We start from the raw sequence: 24,283 nt of genomic DNA, 5'->3' as shown, positions 1-24,283 counted from the left end.
AAACAAAATGTACAGTGGAAAACTACATTAAGAGTAATAATATTTACACTACAGTCAATGTCAAAAGTATCGGTGAACATTAAGTAGGCAGAACATTTAAACAGAAAAATCTAAATGTAAAGGTATTTGCTATGTAAATTTTTCCTTTCTGACATATAATATTCTGTTTATAAGAATTCACTGATTATGAAAATTAGTCATTGGTTAAGAATGTAAAATAGTATAGCAGTGATGAAAAACAGTATGGAGGCTCCTCAAAAAATTAAAAATAGAACTACCATATGATCTAACAATCCCACTTCTGGGCATATACCCAAAATAACTGAAACTGGGATCTCAAAAAGATTATCTGCACTCCCATGTTCACTGCAGCAGTACTCACAACCGCCAAGATACAGAAACAACCTAAATGTCCACTGACTGATGTATTGATAAAGAAAATGAAATGAAATATCATTGAATGAATATCATACAATGAAATACCATTCAGCCTTTCAGAAGAAGGATATTTTGTCATGTGACAATATGATCAATCTGGAAGACATGCTAAGTGAAATAAGTCAGGCACAGAAGAATAATGGATGATTCCACTAATATGACGTATCTAAAATAGTTAAACTCAGAAACAGAGAGTAGAATGGTGGTTGCTAGGAGATGGGGGGAAGGAGAAATGAATTGCTATTCAATAGGTATAAAGCTACAGCTTTACAAGATGAATCCGTTTGGGAGATCTTCTGTACAACAGTGTCTATAGTTAACAACACCATATTGTACATTTAAAAATTTGTTAAGAGGGTAGATCTCATGTTAAGTATTCTTACCACAATTTAAAAAAGGTCACATTTGCTGAGATGAGAGCTCTTTAGATGACCTTTTCTCTTTGGAATAAATATCAAGAAATTCAGATGTGTCTACATGCCACTATAGGAAATGAAGAAATCTCAGGTGCCTGGTAGCTATTCTTCTATTTCTTTTTATGTGAGCCTCTACTGCTAACATGCTATTAAAAATTTTGAAGAAACTTACATACCCATGAATAGGTAACTGCATAATATTCATAAAATCATAGAAAGCTGTATTTATTGATAACCCTTCAAGTGAAAAATGTTCCTGGGCAACATATGCAGTACGAAAGCATTTAGAGAGAACTGTGTCCATATACTTACACAGATATGTGTATGTGTGTATGTAAAACTACATACATTGTGTATACACACAATAGAGATTTCTGAAAAAAATAATAGTTTATCTATGAATATATTGTAGGATTTAGGAAAGTATGAATTTCCTATACCTTTTTGTTTTTTAATTTTTTTGTATCACCTTTAATAATCAGAAAGAAATTAAATAATAAAGTCATTTTTATTTTGAAGGAGAAAAAAGCAAGAGTATAACTCCTAAATAACTGAATATGTTTTCTTTGAGAAAATGGGTCATATCCTTTCATTCAGATAACATTAAATGACAACCATACGCTATGCCCTTTGATATAGAACTCCTATTCAAGAATTCTAAATTGCTAAAGCAAAAGCAAATCAAAGCCAGCAACCTGAACTTCAATAGAAGGAAATAAAAAATAACCTTAATACTTATTGAGAAATCACAAAGGTTTGGATTGCATTTCAGACTCACAAAACTTGGAGTGTTGAACTTTAATCAAACTTTTGAGAAAACAAGTAATTCCAAGGCACAGGTAAGCCAGAGAGAAGCCAAAACTTCTGAGGTCCTTCCTTTCCCCCAAGAGAAGTCCTGCCAAACAACATGTGTGATCACACCACTTACACAGAAGGAGTTGATTTGGTCATGAAATATCCCCATTTTATGGGCAGAAAGTTACACAGCTTATATGACATTTTCTATGCCTTAGAATGTATAGATGCCTAGTTTGTCATCAATAAGCAATCCTAGAGAGCCAGGTACATCCTGTAAGAATCACTCCATAAATAAGGACTTTTTTTCACTAGGAAGGAAGTCTTCCATTAGCATGTTTAAAAGGACACAGAACTGTTTATAACCTTCTTTCTTCCCCAGGGTGTCCCAGAAATGTCCCTGCATTAGTGGTGAGAAGAAAGTAAGTTATAGTACAGTGTACATAGCAGTAACCCTTGAGTGTTGGCTGAGGATGAGGCGGCAGGGCGGAGAGCCTTATGTGTTGCTACACGCATAAAAAAACTCTACAAGGATACACGCCAAACTGTTAGCTGTGTATCCTCTGTGGTATAGAATGACAGCTGGAAACATTTTTAATTTTTACCTAACACTTCTGTATTGGTTAAAATTCATAGTAAAGAAAAATTATTTATAAATAAAACTATAAAAATTTAAAGACATAGCCAAAATAAAAATATATCTAGTTTCATTTTTTCTTAAAGTCAAGATTTTAAAAGAGAAATCAGACAGTAAACTAATTAATATCCTCTAATAGTTTCCAAAATTTGTTCACAATTGTTTCCTTTTTAAAATCTTCCATTAAAAGAGTTATTATCAAATCACGATGTACATAAAACTCACTTAGACATGACTGTTTAAAACACTGATTCCTGGACCCCACCCTCTGGGATTGAGTAGATAGTGAGGGCCAGGAATCTGCATCTTGAAGACCTTCCAAAGGATTCTGACACAGGTGTTCAATGGACTGTACTTGAAAAAATACACTGCCCTAAATAAATTCTTAATAAAGCTCAAATCTCACAAGCTTGTCAAATTCTTTATTTATCTTCAATATTCCTTTACACAAGTATCTAATTTCCTCTTTATCTCTAAACTTGAAAAAAAATAAAAAAAAAAACCCGTGTGCACTTAGTAACTCCACATCCCAAATACCCGGTTACTACCTAATCCCTCACAACTTGGTTTACCTCTCATCACTATTCAAACTTACTCCCTGAGGATCTCCAAGAAATAGCTGATCAATCCAATAGGTGTGTGTGTATATATATGTGTGTATATATGTATACAGATATACGTGTATATATACGTATATATATGTGTGTATATATAGATATATGTATGTGTCACATTACAATGTTTTGGTCCACAATGGACCCACATATGACAGTGGTCCCATAAGATTATAATGGAGCTAAAAAATTCCAGTCGCCAAGTGGCATCATAGTAACACATTACTCACATGTTTGTGGCAATGTTGGTGTAAACTAACCTATTGCACTGCCAGTCATATAAAAGCATAGCATGTACAATTATATATACTGTATACTACTTAGTAATAATAATCAATGACTATGTTGCTGGTTTATGTATTTACTATAACATATTTTTAGTCTTAAAGCATATTCCTTCTGTTTATATATTTTAAAAGTTAACTGTAAAACCACCTCAGGCAGGTCCTTCAGGAGGTCTTCCAGAAGAAGGCATTGTTATTATACAAGATGACAGCTCCACGGGTATTACTGTCCCTGAAGACCTTCCAGTGGGACAAGATATGGAAGTGGGAGAAAGTGATACTTATGATCCTGACCCTCTGTAGGCCTAGGGTAATGTGTATGTTTGTGTCTTTGTTTTAAGCAAAAAAGTTTAAAACTTAAAAAAATTAAATACAAAAAAAAGCTTAATAGAAAAAGGATATAAAGAAGCCAAATATATTTGTACAGCTATACAATGAGTTTGAGTTTTAAGCTCTTTACTACAAGAGTCAAAAAGTTTTTTAAAAAAAGTATATAAACTTAAAAAGTTACAATAGGCTGGGCATGGTGGCTCACGCCTGTAATTCCACCCAGTACTTTGGGAGGCCAAGGGGGGTGATCACCTGAGAACCTGGAGTTCGAGACCAGCCTGGCCAACATGGCGAAACACCGTATCTACTAAAAATAAAAAAATTAGTCTGGTGTGGTGGCACGCGCCTGTAATCCAGCTACTCGGGAGGCTGAGGTAGGAGAATCGCTTGAACCCAGGAGGCAGAGGTTGCAGTGAGCCGAGATCATACCACTGCACTCTAGCCTGGATGACAGAGGAAGACTCTGTCTCAAAAAAAAAAAAGTTACAATAAGCTAAGGTTAATTTATTATTGAAAAATAAGAAATGTTTAAAAATATTTAGCATAGCCTAAATGTACAGTGTTTATAAAGTCTACAGTAGTGTACAGTAATGTTCTAGGCCTTCATATTCAGTTACTGACTTGCCTAGAGTAACTTCTAGTCCTGCAAATTCAGTTCATGGTAAGTGCCCTATACAGGCGTGCCATTTTTCATCTTGTATACTATATTTTTACAGTAGCTTTTACATGTTTAGATACACAAATCCTTACCATTATAACTGCCTAGAGTATTCTGTAAAGTAACATGCTATCCAGGTTTGTAACCTAGGTATATAGTAGGTTATATGATCTAGGATTCTGCAAGTACATACCATGGTTTCATAACTATGAAATCCCCTATGTTCTCAGAATATATCCCCACTGTGAATTGACACATGACTGTGTATAAGTACCTGGAGACATAAACAAGACAGATAAGTCTTATTTGCATGAAGGTTGTCCTTTAGTGAGATAAACATGCAACCAATACAAAAACAACAACAAAGTGGTCAAAAGGGCACTGATGAAACTGATATGGATTTGGAGGCACATGCTACTTTACACTGGTTGGCTAAGAAAGGTGTCATTATGGATGTAACATTAAAATGAGATCTGAATGATAAGAAAAATGCAGATACAGAAGTGTCACAAGGAGGGGGTTCCGGCCACAGAGAACAGTTATGAGTGCAAAGGTCTGGAGGTGGGAACAAATTTAGATATTTATGGAATACACACATCAGAATGTCTGGAGCAAGCTGCCCAAGGAAACATGGCAGGAGATGAGGTTGAGAAGCCAAGCAGGGCCTACATTTTAGAGATCAAGGTAAGGAATCAGGATTAATTCTAAGTACAAAGGGAGGCAAGCAGTCAGGGGGCTTTGCACAGGAGAAGGATGAGATCCAATTATCCTTTAAGGTCATTCTTGGTACACTGTGGAGAATAGATTGTAGCATGGCAGGAGGGCCAGGCAGGAATCTCCTGAGGTATCCAGGTGAGAACATGGTGTGGGAGGAAGAAAAGTACACATTTCCATCTTTTTTGAAATTCTTCTTTCTGTGGTTTCCATAATCTTCAGCTCTCCTGGTTCTCCTAACTCAGCCCATATTATAATACTGGTACTACATTAATATTTGCGAACCACACAACATCTACAAGGAGTTCTTTACTTGCATTATTTATTTTAAATTTTCACATCAATTCCGTGATCCTTACAGTGTTATCATTTAGATTTTGTACATGAGGAATTCATACTGAAAAAAATATGAATCAACTTGCCATAGGATGCAGAACTAAGAAGAGGCAGGACAAGAGCTTGAAGTCACTTTACCTGACATCAAATCCTTTCTCTTGCTACTCTATCACACTGCTGCCTTCTATGTTTCTGGTTCCTTTTTCCTCTCCCTTCACCACCCTCCGTCAGCTACTGTGGGTACATCCCTAAATTTCCCTTCCAGCCACTGAAGGTTCATTCCATTTCTCCTAATCCTCTGTTTCCAGATGTTTGCAACATCCTTCCAGGGAATGTCTTATTCACAGCTAAAAGTCAATGTTCCCAAAATTAAATTCCTTTTTCCTCCAAGCATCCTCCTCCTTTGGGCTGCATTTATATTATTAGTATCAGCGTCTTCAAAGCCTCAATTTCATGTTTAACTTGATTTTTCTATCATAATACCAGTATTAAGTTAGCTATCAAGTCCCAATGGCTCCATCATTTTAGCATCATTTAGCATCTAGCATTATGTTACCATGTCCAATCTTAGACCTCATTCACTCTCATCTGGACGAGGGGAATAATGTGCAGCTCATCTTCTCCTTGTAGTCTCACTTTCTTCAGATTCAGCTTACACTTGACAGTGGCTTAAAATTTCTTGAAACATAAGTCAAAAACATCTACAAATTTAAAGTAACATCCAAAGCTCTTTATGATCTAGCTGAAATCTACTTTAAACTTTGCCTATTACTTTTTTGCTTCAGAGAAATGAACTACCATTCATTTCCCAGCTGTATCAAATTCTTCTAGCATTGAAGATTTTATTCACCTTATTTTTTGTCTGAAATGGCCTTCTTCCAAATTTACTTGCCTAATCCCACCCTACATTTTAAAGGCCTAGATAAAAATACCACTTCCTTTAGTGAGCCTTTCCTTAGTGTTTTCATCATTCCCCACTTACATGCTCCAGAATGTAAAAATTCTTCAAGACTACAGACTAACTGATCATCTTCGCACACTCAAAATTGCTCAAACCAGTGCCTTGTTTACTGCAAGAAAAAAATCTTGCTGAATGAATTAATGAATTCATAAAAAGTGTGAATTAATTCAAGATGGATTAAAGACTTACATGTTAGACCTAAAACCATAAAAACCCTAGAAGAAAGCCTAGGCAATACCATTCAGGACATAGGCGTGGGCAAGGACTTCATGTCTAAAACACCAAAAGCAATGGCAACAAAAGCCAAAATTGACAAATGGGATCTCATTAAACTAAAGAGCTTCTGCAACAGCAAAAGAAACTACCATCAGAGTCAACAGGCAACCTACAGAATGGGAGAAAATTTTTGCAACCTACTCATCTGACAAAGGGCTAATATCCAGAATCTACAATGAACTCAAACAAATTTACAAGAAAAAAACAAACAACCCCATCAAAAAGTGGGCGAAGGACATGAACAGACACTTCTCAAAAGAAGACATTTATGCAGCCAAAAAACACATGAAAAAATGCTCATCATCACTGGCCATCAGAGAAATGCAAATCAAAACCACAATGAGATACCACCTCACACCAGTTAGAATGGCCATCATTAAAAAGTCAGGTGCTGGAGAGGATGTGGAGAAATAGGAACACTTTTACACTGTTGGTGGGACTGTAAACTAGTTCAACCATTGTGGAAGTCAGTGTGGCGATTCCTCAGGGATCTAGAACTAGAAATATCACTTGACCCAGCCATCCCATTACTGGGTATATACCCAAAGGACTATAAATCATGCTGCTATAAAGACACATGCACACGTATGTTTGTTGTGGCACTATTCACAATAGCAAAGACTTGGAACCAACCCATGTCCAACAACGATAGACTAGATTAAGAAAATGTGGCACATATACACCATGGAATACTATGCAGCCATAAGAAATGATGAGTTCATGTCCTTTGTAGGGACATGGACGAAACTGGAAAACATCATTCTCAGTAAACTATCACAAGGACAAAAAACCAAACACCACATGTTCTCACTCATAGGTGGGAATTGAACAATGAGAACTCATGGACACAGGAAGGGGAACATCACACTCTGGGGACTGTTGTGGGTTGGGGGGAGGGGGGAGGGACAGCATTAGGAGATACACCTAATGCTAAATGACGAGTTAATGGGTGCAGCAAACCAACACGGCACATGGATACATACGTAACAAACCTGCACATTGTGCACATGTACCCTAAAACCTAAAGTATAATAATAAAAATAAATAAATAAAATAAAATAAAATAAAAAGTGTGAAAATGTGTAGTCAAAACACTTTGTAGAAGGGCAAATCTATAAAAATGTTAACTTCTATAAAACTAAAAGACAACAGTTAAATCAGTATAAAAGAAAAATTTTAAGTCACTACATTTCTTTACTAAAAGCAATGGTTTTGAAATCATTAATGTTATCTGGAAAGAAATCCATTTCTACTTACCCGCTGCTGAAACCTAACCATATCCATCAACTGCTGAGCTCCAGGAGATAACTTTGACCCCATGGACTCCATTATGGTTTGGACCTTGTCAAGGTCTATCCTTGATCCTAGAGCAGGAGAGCTTGTTGAAGAATTTGCAAAAACTGATCTCATGTGTACCACAACTTTACTGATGAACACACACTGCCTTTCGCCAAAGGAGAGCAACTATTATAAAACAAAAGTTCCAGAAAAGAATGATATTAAAAACAATAATCATTTAAGGTCACTTCTTGGTATGACCTAAACAAGAGTGAAGTATTCAAGAATCTAAAAATTAACTTCAAGTATATTTTAAACTTTTCTCTAGAACAGCAATAGTCAGGAAAAATTCAAATTTATCATGAAGCTCAGATGAACTATTTAAATAAAAGAGTCCTTTCAAAAATTAAGACTTCATGTAAAATAACAAATGAGGTGATTAAATAAATGTTTACCTATTGAAAGAACTAAAAATAAACTACAGTAGTCCCTCTTTGTCTGTGGAGAATGTGTTCTAAGACCTCCAGTGGCTCCCTGAAACTGCATGTAGTACCAACACCTATATTTTTTCCTATACATACATACCTATGATAAAGTTTAATTTATAAATTAGGTATAGTAAGAGTTTAATAACAGAGTAATTTTGACAACATAATAAAAGTTACATGAATGTGGTCTCCTCTCTCTAAATCTTACTGTGCAATACTTATCCTTCCTGTAATGACGTGACATGATAAAATGCCTACATAATGAGATGAAGTGAGGTGAATGACATAGGCATTGTAATATAGCACTAGGCTACTATTGACCTTCTGATGATACATTTGGCTAGTAAGTGGCTAATGGGCAGTAACATATACAGCAGGGACATACTAGGCAAAAGGATGATTCACGTTCCAGACAGGACTGAGCAGGATGGCAGGAGATTCGATCACACTACCCTGAATGAAGCACAATTTAAAACTTATGAATTGTTTATTTCTGAAATTTTCCATTTAATATTTTTGGACCTCGGTTAACTGTGGGTAATGGAAACTGTGGAAAGTAAAACTGCAGATAAAGGGGAACTACTATATACCAATCCGAGACCTTAATATACCACAACTTGCTACTTAACACAAAATAAGGCTGTCCAGATGCCCATGCAAAATGTTTACTGAAGTAAGTAAAATTCAATCCTTTCAAATTCAGAACTATAAGAGAATATCAAAATGATGTAATGTAGCTTGCTGGATTACACATAGAAATGATGACTTCAAGGGTGATTTTCTAACTTGTTAAAGGACACTAAATTAGTAAAGAACCAGCTTGAAACCCATCTCTTCTGGCTTCTATCCCTGCAGTTTATCCAACATTTTATCCTGTCCATATTTCTGAAACAAGAGACATTTCATGTATGGTACAGACAACAGAGTAGCAGAATGGAAAGGGAACGGGCTTTAGAATCAGACAAACCTAAGTTTAAATTATGACTCTGGTACTTACAACCTGTGTGACCCTGGGCAAATGCTAAATCTGAGTCAGGATAAAAATGAGAGAAGACAGTAGCAATGATTTCACATAGTTGTTGTGAGGATTATATGTTAAAATTTCCAGCAGCTACCAGTAAGTAAGTGCTCAAAAACCTGTATAAGTAATCATTTTTTTATTTGAACTTTCATATACTATTGCCTCAGAACAAGCTTTCACATCAATCCTAGAGTTTCCCTGAAACAACGCTTTGCACTCCCACGTACTTCCATTGAACAGTTAAAAAAACATTCACCTTCAGAGAGACACACAGGTCCATATGTCAAACAAGGACATAGGTCAATACAGACTCATGATCCAAGAACTCTTAAGCGTTGAACCAAAGATGTGACTGTCTTCAACATTTTAAGGAAACACCCTATTAACCTCCTACCTCTCAACCTCTGTATTATCCCCCTTTCTCTTTTTAACCCCATAGCCTTTTTCACCATTAAATATAGTATTTATTTTACTCACTGAGTCTGCTTATTGTCTGTCTTGCCCACTAGAATACAAGCAACGTAAGGGCAGGCATTTCAGTTTATTTTCTTATTGCTAATTCCTAAGTGACTGGTACAGTACCTGACATTAAGAGGCACTCAAATCTTTGTTGAATGAAGAAATTACTTTATTCAAATGGTTTTAGAAGCTATTTAATATATACTATCCAAAACAACATCTTGGGATAATCAGTCCTGTGAGTTTGCTATCTGCCTGTAAAAATCACTTATTTTTTCTTATTGTAAAAGTAAGTTTCAGTCTTCTATAAGTAATGATAATAAGTACAGAATTTTAGAGATAAAAAGAACCCAAGAATTTTCTTCAGCTCTCTAATTTTACCCATGAGATACGTCCAAAATCTGCCCAAGACTAATCCACTAGTCAGCGACAGAACTGAATTAACATTCAGGGCTTAAGACTTCCAACTCATTACCTTATCCCTAGGCTCTGAAGACATAACTAACAGTTACCTTAACAATATTTTTCATGCTGAAGACAACAATCCAATCCCTTTAACTTATTGGTTCTCTTGCTTGAAACTTCTCTAATTTTGTTCTTTTATAAATAGGGCCAAAACTGCTTATGGGTTTTTGCCACCACAGTTTATATAGCGTTTTTAAAAATGTTTTTTGCTCAATTTCCCAACACTTCAAAATACACAGCACTACTATATTAACATACATTATCCAAGGTTAATAAATGGTCAAATTTTATTTTTATTATTTTTTTAGTGAGATGGGGTTTCACTCTGTTGCCCAGGTTGGTCTTGAACTCCTGGGCTTGAGCACTCCTCCCACCTCAGCCTCCTGAGTAACTGGGATTATAAACATGTACCACTGCACGTGGCTCATGGTTAAATTTTAAGAGAAAAAGTCTACTCACTGGTCATCGGGTGAAAAATTAAAAAAAAAAAATTTTTTTTAATTCAATGTTAAAAAGGGCTGATAATTTTTTAGAAAAGTAATTTCTTCGTACATGTTTACTAAGTATTTCTGAGCCTCATCTCTACTAAAAATTTAAAAAATTTGCCAGGCATGGTGGTGCATGCCTATAGTCCCAGCTACTTGGGAGGCTGAGGTAGGAAGTTAGCTTGAGCTGGGAGATGAAGTTGCAGTGAGCCATGACTGTCCCACTGCACTCCAGCCTGGGCAACAGATCAAGATACTGTCTTGAAAAGAAAAAAAAAAGCAAGCAAGCAAGTTGGACTAATTGTATTACTAATCCAAAAGAAAACAAGCATACACAGAGTACAAAAACAACTTAGTTGTCAAATTAGTTAACAACTGACAACTTACCTTTATTTTACAAGCATGTGTGGAGGACTCCAATTTTAGATATTTTTTGTACAAAATGATCTTTTCATGTTCACTAAAAATAAAAAAGAATTATTTTTTTACTTACATATATTGTCACTTTTAATAGTTACACTTAAAAATAAATGTTTCCAGAACAATATTTAAATCCTAATATTCAGTTTTCCTGGTGAGGCATGAAGAGTTGGGCTCCATTACTGAAGCACACTGCCTATGATTACATCTACCACTTACTAGGCTCAAGGAGAAAATTACATTATATAACATATGTACAACCATATAGCCAGACTGTATTTTAAAGCTCAATAAACACAGCAATTGTTTCCAACATGCAGGATATAAAACAGTTCATATTTTGGGTTAAAGACAGATTGGAGAAAAATCTTTGTAAGAAAAAAAATCACAAGTTGCGTTACAGGTTAATAAATAGGTTTATGTAGCACAGTCTTAGATCCCTCCACCATTTCTAATAGGCTTCCAAGAAGAAAATGTATTCAAAGTTCCAGACTGACTACCAAGTTAACTTTTGGAAGACAGACTGCTGTGAGTTTAAGGAAAGAGACACACTTCTCAAAATTTCATTCTAATAAAACTCTTCCACTAACTAGCTATGACCTCCTACCAATTCACCTCGACTGTTAGTTCTAAATTTCAACATTTATAAAAATAACTAGGCTGATCTACACTGTCTTTAAGATCTCTAAAGTTGTAAACTTCTATGCCTACTGGCACATTTTTATCTTCTCTCCCATAACATATGGCATCAATGTCGGAGAATCAATAATTATTGCAAAAAGTGAGAAAAATCAAAACACTAATTGAGAAGAACATTTCCCGTGTACAAGTCACACACCTGTCATCCAGGACAGTACAAACATTCTTGCCCCTACTGGTTCCACAGTACTCCTCTCCTAAGTACACTTCCATATTTCTTGCTGAACTTAAAATGCCAATAGAAGCGATTTCTTCACCTCCATAAGGGCCACACCTCAGGTAAAGACAGCAGGGGTTTTCATCTTTGTTGTTGAGGTTTCTCTTCAAAATCACCAGATCCTGACTGAGAAGAAAATTGGTGAAAACATCACACAGTATAGTTCTCTGAACATGACTCTTCTTCTTTTTTTGAGACGGAGTCTGGCTCTGTCGCCCAGGCTGGAGTGCAGTGGCGCCATCTCGGCTCACTGCAAGCTCCGCCTCCCAGGTTCACGCCATTCACCTGCCTCAGCCTCCCAAGTAGCTGGGACTACAGGCGCCCGCCACTGCGCCCAGCTAATTTTTTGTATTTTTAGTAGAGACGGGGTTTCGCCGTGTTAGCCAGGATGGTCTTGATCTCCTGACCTCGTGATCCGCCCGCCTCGGCCTCCCAAAGTGCTGGGATTACAGGTGTGAGCCACCGTGCCCGGACGGGGCTTCTTTCTTCTAACTCACTTCCACTTGCCCTTGAGGTCCAAGCACCTTCCCAAGCATCCAAGAAGCGCTCAACACAGAATTCATACGGAAATGGAGGTGTCACACATCAGGGCTTTCCCAAACTCTATTTTTTTCCTCAATCATCAACATTCTACTCAATCCCCTGCAATTGACTCTCGGATAATTACATAAATTACTGGACACCTACTGTGTGCACAGGAGTAGGAGCAGGACACAATGAAACACAAAAGCGTATCTTTTTCGAAATTAAGTCGACAGCGATCGTCTATAGCTGGACTTTTTACATAGCCTGTTTTGGTGGAGAGGAGGTGGCTTGTTTGAGGGTAGATGGGCGGACTGACTTTGACAGCAGCCCTGAGGAGCTGTCACGCCTGATGGGGACGTTTATGAAATGCCGAGTCCGGGTCACCTTCCCGCACTCACGCCCAGGAGCCTCGGTCCCTTCCCGGCCGGACCCACCCCGCCTCTGCCCACCCCGGACGACCTCGCAGCTCCCCTCCCCCACTAGAGACCCGGTACCAACTGCTCTCCCGGATCCCGGGCTCAGACCCTCTCGCCTCCCCTCACAGCTCCCCGAGAAGCGCGGCAGTTGCCGAGCGTAGCGACCCCGTCCCCGTCGGCCCCGCGCACCCTGGAGCAGGCGGTGCCAGCAGCTCCTCCCAGTCGAAGTCACCGGGGCCAAGACCGGCCCGGGTGAGGAGGAGGCTGTGGGTCAGGGCCCCGCCTGCAACATCCCAAGAAGAGGCCAGCGTGGGGCTGCGGGTGAGGCCCCCGTCCTCGGTCCGCGTCTCCATTCCGCCGCCTTCAGTGAGGCCAGCCCAGCCCCGGAACCTCTCTTCCAGTGCTTGAATTTCCGCCGGTACAGCGTGGAAGTGGGCAGGCAAAGCGACTTCCGGCTCACTCCGCTTCAAGTACCAGCCGCTTCTGGCTTTGGTAGGGAGAGCAAGCACCAGAGACACGCATGCGCATGTGCCAGCTGGACTCAGGCGCGGCGTTCAAAGTGTGCGCGGAGGAGGCCGAAAGCGGAGCATGCGCACTGGCAGACCCTTGCTCTCTCGCTGGAGACTATGCGCAGGCGCGGTGCACTGCGCGCCGGCACGAGGGTGTTTTCGACGTTGGCTGTGGGGAAACAGCAAGCGGCGTGGACGACCGTTGCTGAGCTGGTGTGGAATGTCTGTGATCAGGTAGGTGTAGTCTCGTCGCTCTATGCTGCGTGCAAGACCGACTCCTGACCTCGTTCTTTCCCGAGGGGACGCCAGGGCCTTTTCTGCTTCCACTCCATCGGGTCCGCAGCATTTGTGGCAGCTAGCGCGGCGGACGCGCTGCCGATTCGGGTTATTTTTACTCCGAATTCTCCTAGCCTCTCTCACACGTATTCTCGCGTTAGAGGGGGGTTGAAGCGGATGATGGGGTTTTGGGATTGAAGGGCATCTGTGATGGGCATTGAGCCACGCTGGCCTTCGCCGGGTGCTGTCTCAGCTGACGCCCCCTGACCCCATGTGCGACCCTCGGGCCGCAGGAACCCGGGCAGCCAGGGCTGGACGCTCTAGATGACAGAAATTTGAAATGCAAGAAAGACCCAGGGACTGAAGGCAGGGGCTGCACCATGAGATCACTACTCATGGCACTGGAAACAGCGAGTGGAAAGGGGGTCTTAGGACTCTGTTGAAGTAGAATGTGAACTCAGTCTTGAAGGAGCTTAAGGCTATGGATGCAGAACAGTGGAAGCAGATGGAACTTTCTGGATGCCCCATCGGATGAGACTGTATATAGTGTGCCCATCATCCTCCTCCTGTAGAGGTTTGTGCAGATTATTTTTTTGTCTTTTGAAAAAAGGAAACTCTGAAATTCCACTTGTCTATAATTTAGAGTTCCAAAGTTGTGTTTAAGGTGGTATCCTCTCTAGGAAATAACGTTTTTGCTCACCCATAATCTAATTTTGTTTCAGAGCTGTCTATTCTGGCTTCATGACTCAGTGCACATTACTTTAATCTTTTTGCTTATGTTTTCATTTGAGTTTATGTACTAGGACATGTGCCCTCTAGCTAAAAATGAGAATAAACTTTGCATTCTGTTTACCTGTGTCAAAGCAAGAAAAATGATGACCAAATGTATTTTTCTATAAGTAATCACCAGAATGTACGTATGGTAGGTGAATTCACCAAGATTGAAAGAGAGAAATGTCACCAAAGGTCTGTCATAGCAGAATTGTAAAGTCCTCCTTTGCAAAGATTTTTTAATATTTCAGACTCATTCTAAGTTGTCTTTGTCATTATTTTTGTCCTGTATGTCCTGCTTCCTGTGGTCATAAGTTAACTTTGATGCACATTAATACATGTGGACAATCCGAAGGAAAATAGGCTCTTCAGAAACTAATCTGCAATTTCATCAGCAATATCAATATTGTAAACTGAATTTTGACTTCCTTAAATAAAGCTGAATGGCCAGGAATCAGAAAACGAAAGATTCCTATGATCTATCCTTTCCTTTATTTCCATACAGCCAATAAACCACCAAGTCTTCATTTTCTTAAAGAAAAATTTTCCTATCTCTGCTTCTTCTGTTTCCAAGCACTAGCCTTATCTGAACAATTCCAGGAGTTTCTGTCAGTAGCTTTCATTTTGATTCCTTCCATTTCATTCTTTGCACTGCCCTCTTCGCCTTCTGGTGATCGATGTTCCTGACTGAATCAACACCTTCACTCCTTAGCATAGCGTGCAGAGTCCTTTGTACTTTGAACCCTGCCTACCTTCCAGTTTCCTCTACCTAGAATGCCATTTTTTTCAATAGTAGGAAAAATCCTATTTATCATGTGAAACCAAGCTTACTTCATCCTGCTATAGAATTAAACAAATTGCTCTGTGCTACACTTACCACTTTTTTAGGTAGTATAATTCTCCTTTGATGTCAGACTTTGCCAGTTTATATAGCTGTGTTCCCTACTATCTGCATGCTTGCTGAGATTAGGCATTATGTTGAGTACAGGTTTGTTGTATGGAATTGATAGGTTGGTGACAGCTTTTATCACATAAACTAAGAGCAGCAGAAAAAGGAAAATTAGTACATTCAATCTTAAGCCTTTTTCCAAAGCCAGGGTGGTTATGGTTCAAAGCTGACTTCAATCTTAATATGATACATTATTCTTGTCATGAATTGCCAGTGAGTTTTTTGCTTTACTTTTCTCTTTGAAATAAATCGGAAAATATAGTTGGTGATATGGTTGGCTCTGTCCCCACCCAAATGTCATCTTGAATTGTGGCTCCCATAATTCCCACTTGTTGTGGGAGGGACCCCGTGGGAGATAACTGAATGGTGGAGGCAGTTTCCCCCATACTGTTCTCGTGGTAGTGAATAAGTCTTGGGAGATCTGATGGTTTTATAAGGGGAAGCTCCTTTCGCTTTGCTGTCATTCTCTCTTTCCTCTGCCTTGCCCTTCTGCCATGATTGTGAGGCCTCCCCAACCAACCACATGGAACTGTGAGTCCATTAAACTTTGTCTTTATAAATTACCCAGTATCAGGTATGTCTTTATCAGCAGCGTGAAGATGGCTAATACAGTTGGAAATTTCCCACCAGTAATGATATGCAAGAACTCAATATTTAGGAGCATATTTCAAATCTGTTTTCAGAATATGAGCCAACGCACATTTGAAAGGTACATTTTAAAAAAAAGTTAACTTAGGGTACTAATTTTCTTGAGGAATTCATTTAGTAATGCCACAGTTTTAGATGTTTTGACTAAGTAGATTGAGTTCTTACTATATATGCCCTGCCTTTTACACAGGAGTATACTTCCCAGCAAGGTAGTTATAGGAACTTAACTTCCTTCTCAGGACCACTTGAGTTGTACCTTCTCTCCTCCTTTCCCTCTCTTCTGGTCCTTGCAGGTCCCACAGTTGCCAGGAATTCCTTCTCACCCTGCCTCAATACAGGGCCTGCAATTAAGGGAGGAGTGGAAAAGAACAACCTCCCTATCTTTTTCTCCCAACTTCATTTATAGCTACTTTCTACCACATTTTAACTAGAACTTCTGTTCTAGTTAGAAAAATTGTTAGACTGTATATCATTTTCAATACAACCTTTCTGAGGAAATGTAGAAATGCTGCAGAGGCTCTTGAACTAGAGCTGAATCTGTGCCTGCATCCATGATTATCACCTGTATGACACTTTCTTATCCTAAAACTCTTATGCAATAGTTTATGGCCATACCACCCTGAACACGCCCAATCTTGTCTAAAACTGTTATGCAATAAAGAGTTAACTCAGGAAGTCTGGAAGGTTCAAACCCTGCAGCTTCCAAAGAAGTTGGCTGTTGACCAGCTCCGGGAAGATGACCGCTAACCTATTGGAATGTTCTGCCTGATAAGAGTGTCTTGGTAAACCTAGCTAGCTTATATCAACAGTGTGATTTATATAGTAAGGCCACGCTTGAGCCACACTCTATCAGTTTGATCTCTGGAGCTCAATTTTAAATAATTATTTAAAATTAAATAAATAATACTCTATACCTATCTAGATACAAAGAAAGGTTTTTGGGGGTGAGGTAGGTGGGAATCACATAACCATATCTTGCTGCTAACTGTGGGCTTTATAACAGTTCCTTAACACTTCGGTTTCAGAACCCTTTTACACCTTTATAGCTTTCTAATTAAAAAATCAACAACATTGTTCTTGAGTCTATAGTAACATACACTAATGGGAATGAGTACTTAAAGAGTGGATTGGAAAGATAACCAGTGGGTTCCTCCCACAACAAGTGGGAATTATGGGAGCTACAATTCAAGATGACATTTGGGTGGGGACACAGCCAAACCATATCACCAACTATATTTTATGGTTTATTTAAAAGGGGAAAAGGAAAAATCCACTCCAGCTTCAGGACACCTGGCTTAAAATGAACTTTCTTAATGGACCCATTTCGTAAAAATGGTTTTATCCTGTTTTCTTGGGAACTTGGCAGTAACTTAGAGGGTTTTAGAGTCTTAAAGGAAAGTCTGGGTGAATAAACTCTTTTTTTATGTTAATGAAGGAAAATAGCATCCAAGCTAAATCAACTGTAGGATGTGTTATGTTTCGTTATGCATTCATGGCACTTGCACCTTCAGAAGAAGTAACTCATCAAAAATTCTACATAATATGCTGTCAACTTATTTGTAATATTGCACGTTTCCTACAGAAATAATCCATCTTTATGCAGAATGATAGAGTTTTGAGGTAAGTTTATTAACATCCCTTCAGGAATATGTTGTACTGTTGGGTTGCAGGTTAAGGGGAAGCCACAGAATCCTTTTTACCAGTTTTACTTTTGATAGCCATGCTTTTGTATACAACATACTATGATGTAGTGTAAATACACCTGACAGCAATAACTTAAGTATACCCTGAGAATGACCCTCTATGGCAGATGCACCTGAATGTGTGTTCTGAGCTAGGGAATCCAGGGCGTGGCCATCCTGGAGATTCATTTCTTATCTATGATAAACATCTGATGCCCCAGACTTTCCCACAGAACTTAGGCAGCACAGGGGATTGAGGCCCTGAGTTTTGAGTTAGATGAAGGTTGCCAGGTAGAGGTCATTATGGGGAGATTGTTAAGTGAAAATGCTATATAAACTGCATGCTCTTTGCAGGCAGTTGTAGTTTTCATGCCCAGCTCCTGCCACTGGGCTGTGCCATTATGTTGTCTAGTCTGCCGCCACTGGACTCTCCCCTGTTTGTAAGCCCCTAATAAAACCCATGTCTCGTTTGCTGGCTCTGGGTTTCTTCTTTAGCTTCTTCAACCTGATGCCTTCTCTAGTGAGGTTAATGGGACTTCTGCACAACATATGAACAGCGAAAGGTAAGTTTTACTAATTTTTAATTATATTTTTCTTTACTTATTGTGGACATTTTACTTTCCTCACTTTCTCTCTTCAAATCAAGTATGAGCTTTTTAAATAGCAGCAGCTGTTTTTAGTTACATGTGAATCCCCAGCATTTAATGCATTGTCTGGTACACAAATATAAAGTGAATATTGAATGAGTAACAGCCTTAAAATTAAGCTGTTAAATTGTTTATAATTACTTTATAAATTATAATAATTTATAATTATAAATTTGTCTTTATAATTACTTTAAACATATAACAGTGGTAGGAAGTAAGAACACGGTGAGGAAGAGCAGTGGAAATCTGTGGGAGCTGCTTTTTTCCAAAGTTGTGTTGAAAGCTTCAGAAACCAAGGAATTGAAACCTATTTCATCATTGTTTCTAAATAGCAGGGGTTGATAATATGCAGATCCTCCATTAGCAGAGATGGATCTTGTAGCTTTGTTCTTTCCTCAGACATTTTGGTGGTTCTTAGGGTTGCTGAGATTGATGATTCTTCTAGGTCTACCCGCTTTCAGCAGATTTGGTAATTGCTTTTAACCTCACAATACCAGGAACAGAGTAATCTTGGGGAAATAAACACTAGATACTGTCAGATTAGTTCAAGATATAGTAATGTTTGAGTATCTGGCTCACATTTTAGGATACCTTTGTTATGTTTTTATAAAAATTCAATAGGAAGATAAGACTGGTGACTTGAAAATGACATTGATGTTGAGTTTTAAAAAAAGGAGCCAATTGGCTTATAAATTTTATATGGACCTGTATTTTGTAGGAGGAGTTGTTGAAATGGGTGTGAACAATACCTCATTGGAGAGTAAAATAGGAAAGTTCGTTTTCACAGGCCCATGAATTTTTGGCGGCCAAGGGGACAAACATTTATTAAATGTTATTTACTAAGCTATAAATAACATGTTTTAGACCATCTCAGCAACTAGAAGTGAGATATTTGCAGAGGTTGTGAATAAGTCATGCTGGCAAAGCAAAGGTGAAACAGTTCGAGGTAATTTTTTTTTTTTTTAAACAGAGTCTAATTCTGTTGCCCAGGCTAGAGTGCAGTGGCATGATCTTGGTTCACTGCAACCTCTGCCTGCTGGGTTCCAGCTATTCTCGTGCCTCAGCCTCCCAAGTACCTGGGGCTACAGGCATGCACTACCATTCCTGGCTAATTTTTGTATTTTTAGTAGAGATGAGGTTTTGCCATGTTGCCCAGGCTGGTCTCAAACTCCTGGCCTCAAGCGATCCACCCACCTGGGCCTTCCACAGTGCCTGGATTACAGGCGTGAGCCACTGTGCCTGGCCATCCAAGGTATTTTTAAAGGTGAAATTCTTTTTGTAACTAGAGTTTCAGAAAGCTTAGCTCTATAAATTAGTAAAGAAAGGAAAAGATGGGCAAAAGTAGTGAGGGGTGGAGTTTTACTTGCCATTGCTGTGATTAAGAAAATCTGGGCTTCGGCAGCTAGACTGTTAGCAATTTCTGTTACCAATTACAGAACCCGATTGCTGAGTTGGTAGAATACTATGAAAGAAACTAGAGGAGGAAGCCTTCTAAAGATACTAGGGATGGCAGAGGTGGAATCTCAGATTTTCTAAGATGTCTGAGTGTCCTTTTGAGGATGTCATTCATTATAGATATCAGGGTATTTAGACTCAGAGTTGTCTGTCACCTTGCTGTTTCTGCTCACTTATTCCCGGATGAATACAATTCCCCTTAAGGACAATTAACATGTTTGGAACAGGAATCTGGATCAAAGTGAATTGAAAGCTGTCTTAGGAACAGCATGGGAAAATTTAGCTGAGGCTGAAATTGGAAGTAGGTGCTGGGTACTTCCTGCAGCCTATGTGGTAGTCAGAAGACCTAATAGGTAAGGCAAGAACCTCATGCATTGCCCAGGGCCCTAAGTGACAGCACTGAAAGAACAGCCAGTAAGGTGAGGTGGGTCAAGTAGCCTTACCCTGAGTTCAAAGCAGAATGACTATTCCAGCATGAAGCATTACTACCAACATCATTGCTTCTCTGAGGATCAGAAGGGACAGAATGATGACAACTGAAGCTGAACTTATTCAGTGACACTGCCTATGTGACTTAACCAATCTAATATAATTGTGATTTAAATCAACTTTAACAACAAATCTTTAATAGGAGTGATCTGTGCCCCTTCAGGTTATATGTTTGTATGTGAGGAAAGTTGGCCTCATCTCCACTGGGGATGAGGATTACTTTTTGGCTCATTTATTGCCCCTGTAATTAATGGCAATGACACCAAAGACCAGGTTAGTCCAAACATGGGTACTTGTACCCAACAGAGCGATAAAAGTTTGAATCTCTTTTCTCTGCAAAGTTCCTCAGCATACTCAATTTTTTCCTTAAAGCAGCTGAGGTTTAGGTAAAGGGAGAGGCAAAAGGCTGCACAAAGGGGCAGAGTCACTCAGTGCCAGGAAGCAAGATTTACTTTAATATTCAGGCCAGGCATGGTGGCTCATACCTGTAGTTCCAGCACTTTGGGAGGCTGAGCCAGGCGGATTGCTTGAACCCAGGAGTTGGAGACCAGCCTGTGCAACATGGTGAAACCTCATCTCTACAAAAAATACAAAAATTATCTGGCATGGTGGTGTGTGCTTGTGGTCCCAGCTAGGAGGATCTCTTAAGCCCAGGAGGCAGAGGTTGTGGTGAGCCAAGATCGTTCCACAGCACTTCAGCCTGAGTGACACAGTGAAACTGTGTCTGAAAAAAAAAAAAAAAAAAAAGAAGCAAGCAACTGCCTGCTCAAGCACACAAAATAAACTGCTTTACCTCTGCCCAAGCTGTATATCTTCATTGATAACACCACTTATTTGAGCTTTGGGCCCTCCATGACCCAATAGCCACAACCACATTGCCTATAAGCTGGGGGTGAGTAGGGATTGCTGTCCCTTTGTCTTGATAACATTCCTTCCTCTTCCCACCCAAAGAAGCAACAACCAAGTTGCCATTTAGGCAGCTTGTTTCAATCCTGCCTCTTACCACTCAGCCAATATAAATTTAACAGAGAGCATGCCTGTGGACTTTTACCCTTCACCTACCTACGACTTGGACAAAAGCATTTGCTTCTAGGTCTTGGGTAGTTTTGAATCTTCTAACTTGGCCCACAAGGACCTTTTGTTCTTTCTTTTCTAGAAAGCAACTGCATTCTGTCTTCATCATCATCACCAAAACTGTCATGAACTATATAAGCTCTGAGATTTTACCCTATATACTTAGCTTACTCACAAGCTAATCAGCTAGAAGCTGTTACTCTTTCATGATTAGTGGCAGAAGACAAAAGACTCCTGGGTCAGAGACTGAAGACTTTATTACTCACAGCAAAGCAATAACCACAGCTTCATGTTGGCTTTTTCTATTTCCCATTCCTTTACTCCCACAGTGATGACACAGGGGGCCAGTGATGGGTACCTATACACTCAGGGAGTTGCATTGCAAAACAGGAACACTTTTTTTTTTTTTTTGCAAGATCCACTGCGTTTGTAGCAAACAGAAGCAAGCTTGCTTTCTGTCTGGAGGAAGACATGATTTCATTTCTGAAAATTGCTCACTGCACTTCATCTTTCAAGATTGCTGATTGAAACATAATCCTAAGAAATAACTTAGGTAAAGAGCAGTCAACATTTTATTATTGCCATACTATGGGCAAAGGGACACTAAGGGCAAAGGGACACCAAGGGCACATGGAAAATTGCTTCAATCAGCAGGTATAATCTTTAATGGAGGGGAATTTGGCAATATCTAACAAAACTACATATGCATTGACCTTTTGACTCTGCTCCTATTTCTAAGATTTTAACCTGAAGATATGTGTTAAGTAATACAGAAATATAAACACTCAGTTTTTTTTATTTCAGAATCATTTTAAAATGTTGGAAACTTAAATGTCCAGACATAGTAGAGTGGTTGAATTAAATATTGTACGTCAACACAATAGAGTACTATGCTGCCACAAAAAAGAATGAAGATTTCTATGAAGTGATACGGAGTGATTTTCAGGATATACTTTATGAAGGGGGAAAAAAGTAAAGTGAAAAAAATTTATATAATGCTACCTTTGTATAAAAAGGAAGGGGAAGGTTAAATACACATGCCTATTTTGTTTTGTTTTTGAGATAGGATCTTGCTCTGTTGCCAAGGCTGGAGTGCAGTGGCACAATCACAGCTCATTGCAGCCTTGACTTTCAGGCTCAAGTGATCCTCCCACTTTAGCCTCCCAAGTTGCTGGGACTACAGGGATGTACCATCATGCCTATATATTTAAAAAAAATTGTAGAGACAGGGGTCTTGCTGTGAATTCAGAGTTGGTCCCAAACTTTTGGGCTCAACCAGTCCTCCTGCTTTGACCTCCCAAAGTGCTGTGATTATAGGTGTGAATCACCACACCTGGCCTCACATGCCTATCTTTGCAAAAAGAAATACAGGAAAGAAATCAAAATCAAATGTGATTGGTTACCTACAAGAATTGGATAGGAATGACATAGATAAGATGGAAGGTAACCATGTTAATGTTTTGTGTACTCAAATATAATAAAAGTCAACAAATATAAGGAGAAAAAATAGCCCAGGGAACTTCTGACTGCACTATTTTGAGCATCAAGCCATGCGTGCATGGGGGAGACATTTCAGCCAAAATAAATTAATTGAAATTTGAACAACTGCTCATTGCAGGTAAGACAGAGTGAGTTTTTAGTTTTATTTTTGCCAGGTTAACTGTTTTCTTTAAAAAAAAAATCAATTTAAAAAAATCCAGAATCTCTACAGCATATCATCCACAATGTTGAGAACATAATCCAAAATTACTTGATACACAAAACACAAGAAAATGTGGCCCATTCTTAAGAAAAAAGACAATCAATGGAGAAAAGTGAGAAGACAAGGGCTGTGGTTTGAATGTGTTCCCCAAAAGTTCATGTGTTGAAAATATGATCCCCAATGTGACACTATTAAGAGATGGGGTCTTTAAGACATGATTCATGAGGCAGATCCCTCATGAATGGATTAATGTTATTATTGCAAGAGTGAACTATCACAGGAATGGGCTCCTACTGAAAGGATTTTTGGCCCACTATTCTCTGTCTCACATGTTTGCTTCCTCCTTCTGCCATAGGATTACCCCCTCCAGATGCTGGTGCCATGCTCTTGGACTTCCCAGCCTCCTAGAACTGTGAGAAAAAAAAATGTAAAGAAATTAACAGGAGGTTGCCAAGATGGTCAACTAGAAGTAGCTAGTGTTTGTGGCTCTCACAGAAACGAATGGAAGGAGAGAGTAAATAACAGCACCTTCAACTGAAACATGCCGGTACTCGCTTTGGGAATAATCAAGGAAACAACCCACAAAGAACAGAGAAAAGCAAGGCAGGAAAATGGCCTATCTGGGAGCAACACAGAGCCAAGGGAGCCTCCCCTGCCCAGGGAAGTGGTGAATGAGCACTTCCCAGCACAGTGGACCCTAAACCACGAGGAGCCACAGGACAATGGCAGGGTTCAATATGAGTCCCCCAGAGTTAGAGAACACAGTCCAGGAGTTGGAATCTGAGCTTTGGTCCCCTAAAATCTCTCAAAAATGAAGCCAGTTGACAGAATTCACCTTATACCACAATCAAACCCTCAAGGTCATCAAATAGGATAAAACAAACAAACAAAAAACCCAAAGGTCAGCAACCTCAAAGATTGAAGATCAGCACAAGAATGATGAAAACTCAAAAAGCCAGAGTGCCTTCTTTCCTCCAAAGGACTGCATCACCTCCAGCAAAGGTTCAGAACTGGGCTGAAGCTGAGAAGGCTGAAATGACATAAGTAGAATTCAGAGTATAGATAGGTACAGAGTTCACTGAACTACAGGTATATGTTGTAACCCAATACAAGGAAGCTAAAAATTATGATAAAACATTGTAGGAGCTG

At 39.2% G+C, this 24,283-nt stretch overlaps 1 protein-coding gene across 3 annotated transcripts in view; it reads right to left on the bottom strand.

Annotated features, from left to right (window-relative positions):
- The window catches only part of LOC100602329 (uncharacterized protein C10orf88), a 131,230-nt gene extending 117,797 nt beyond the window's left edge, over positions 1-13,433 (bottom strand). For all 3 annotated transcript variants that reach the window (XR_004028564.1, XM_030805981.1, XM_003255054.2), the window contains exons 1-4: positions 13,122-13,433; positions 11,914-12,117; positions 11,043-11,115; positions 7,717-7,923 (exon numbers count right to left, since the gene is read on the bottom strand). Coding sequence is in view for 2 of the 3 variants with exons in the window: in XM_030805981.1 (XP_030661841.1) it covers positions 7,717-7,923; positions 11,043-11,115; positions 11,914-12,117; positions 13,122-13,285 (648 nt within the window). In the remaining variant the exon portion in view is untranslated. The remainder of the gene's footprint in view (positions 1-7,716; positions 7,924-11,042; positions 11,116-11,913; positions 12,118-13,121) is intronic.
- Positions 13,434-24,283: the final 10,850 nt, after the last annotated feature.

The sequence above is a fragment of the Nomascus leucogenys genome, chromosome 3, assembly GCF_006542625.1.
Source record: "Nomascus leucogenys isolate Asia chromosome 3, Asia_NLE_v1, whole genome shotgun sequence".
Lineage (NCBI taxonomy): Eukaryota > Metazoa > Chordata > Mammalia > Primates > Hylobatidae > Nomascus > Nomascus leucogenys.
This window is presented reverse-complemented; position numbering and strand designations above follow the sequence as displayed.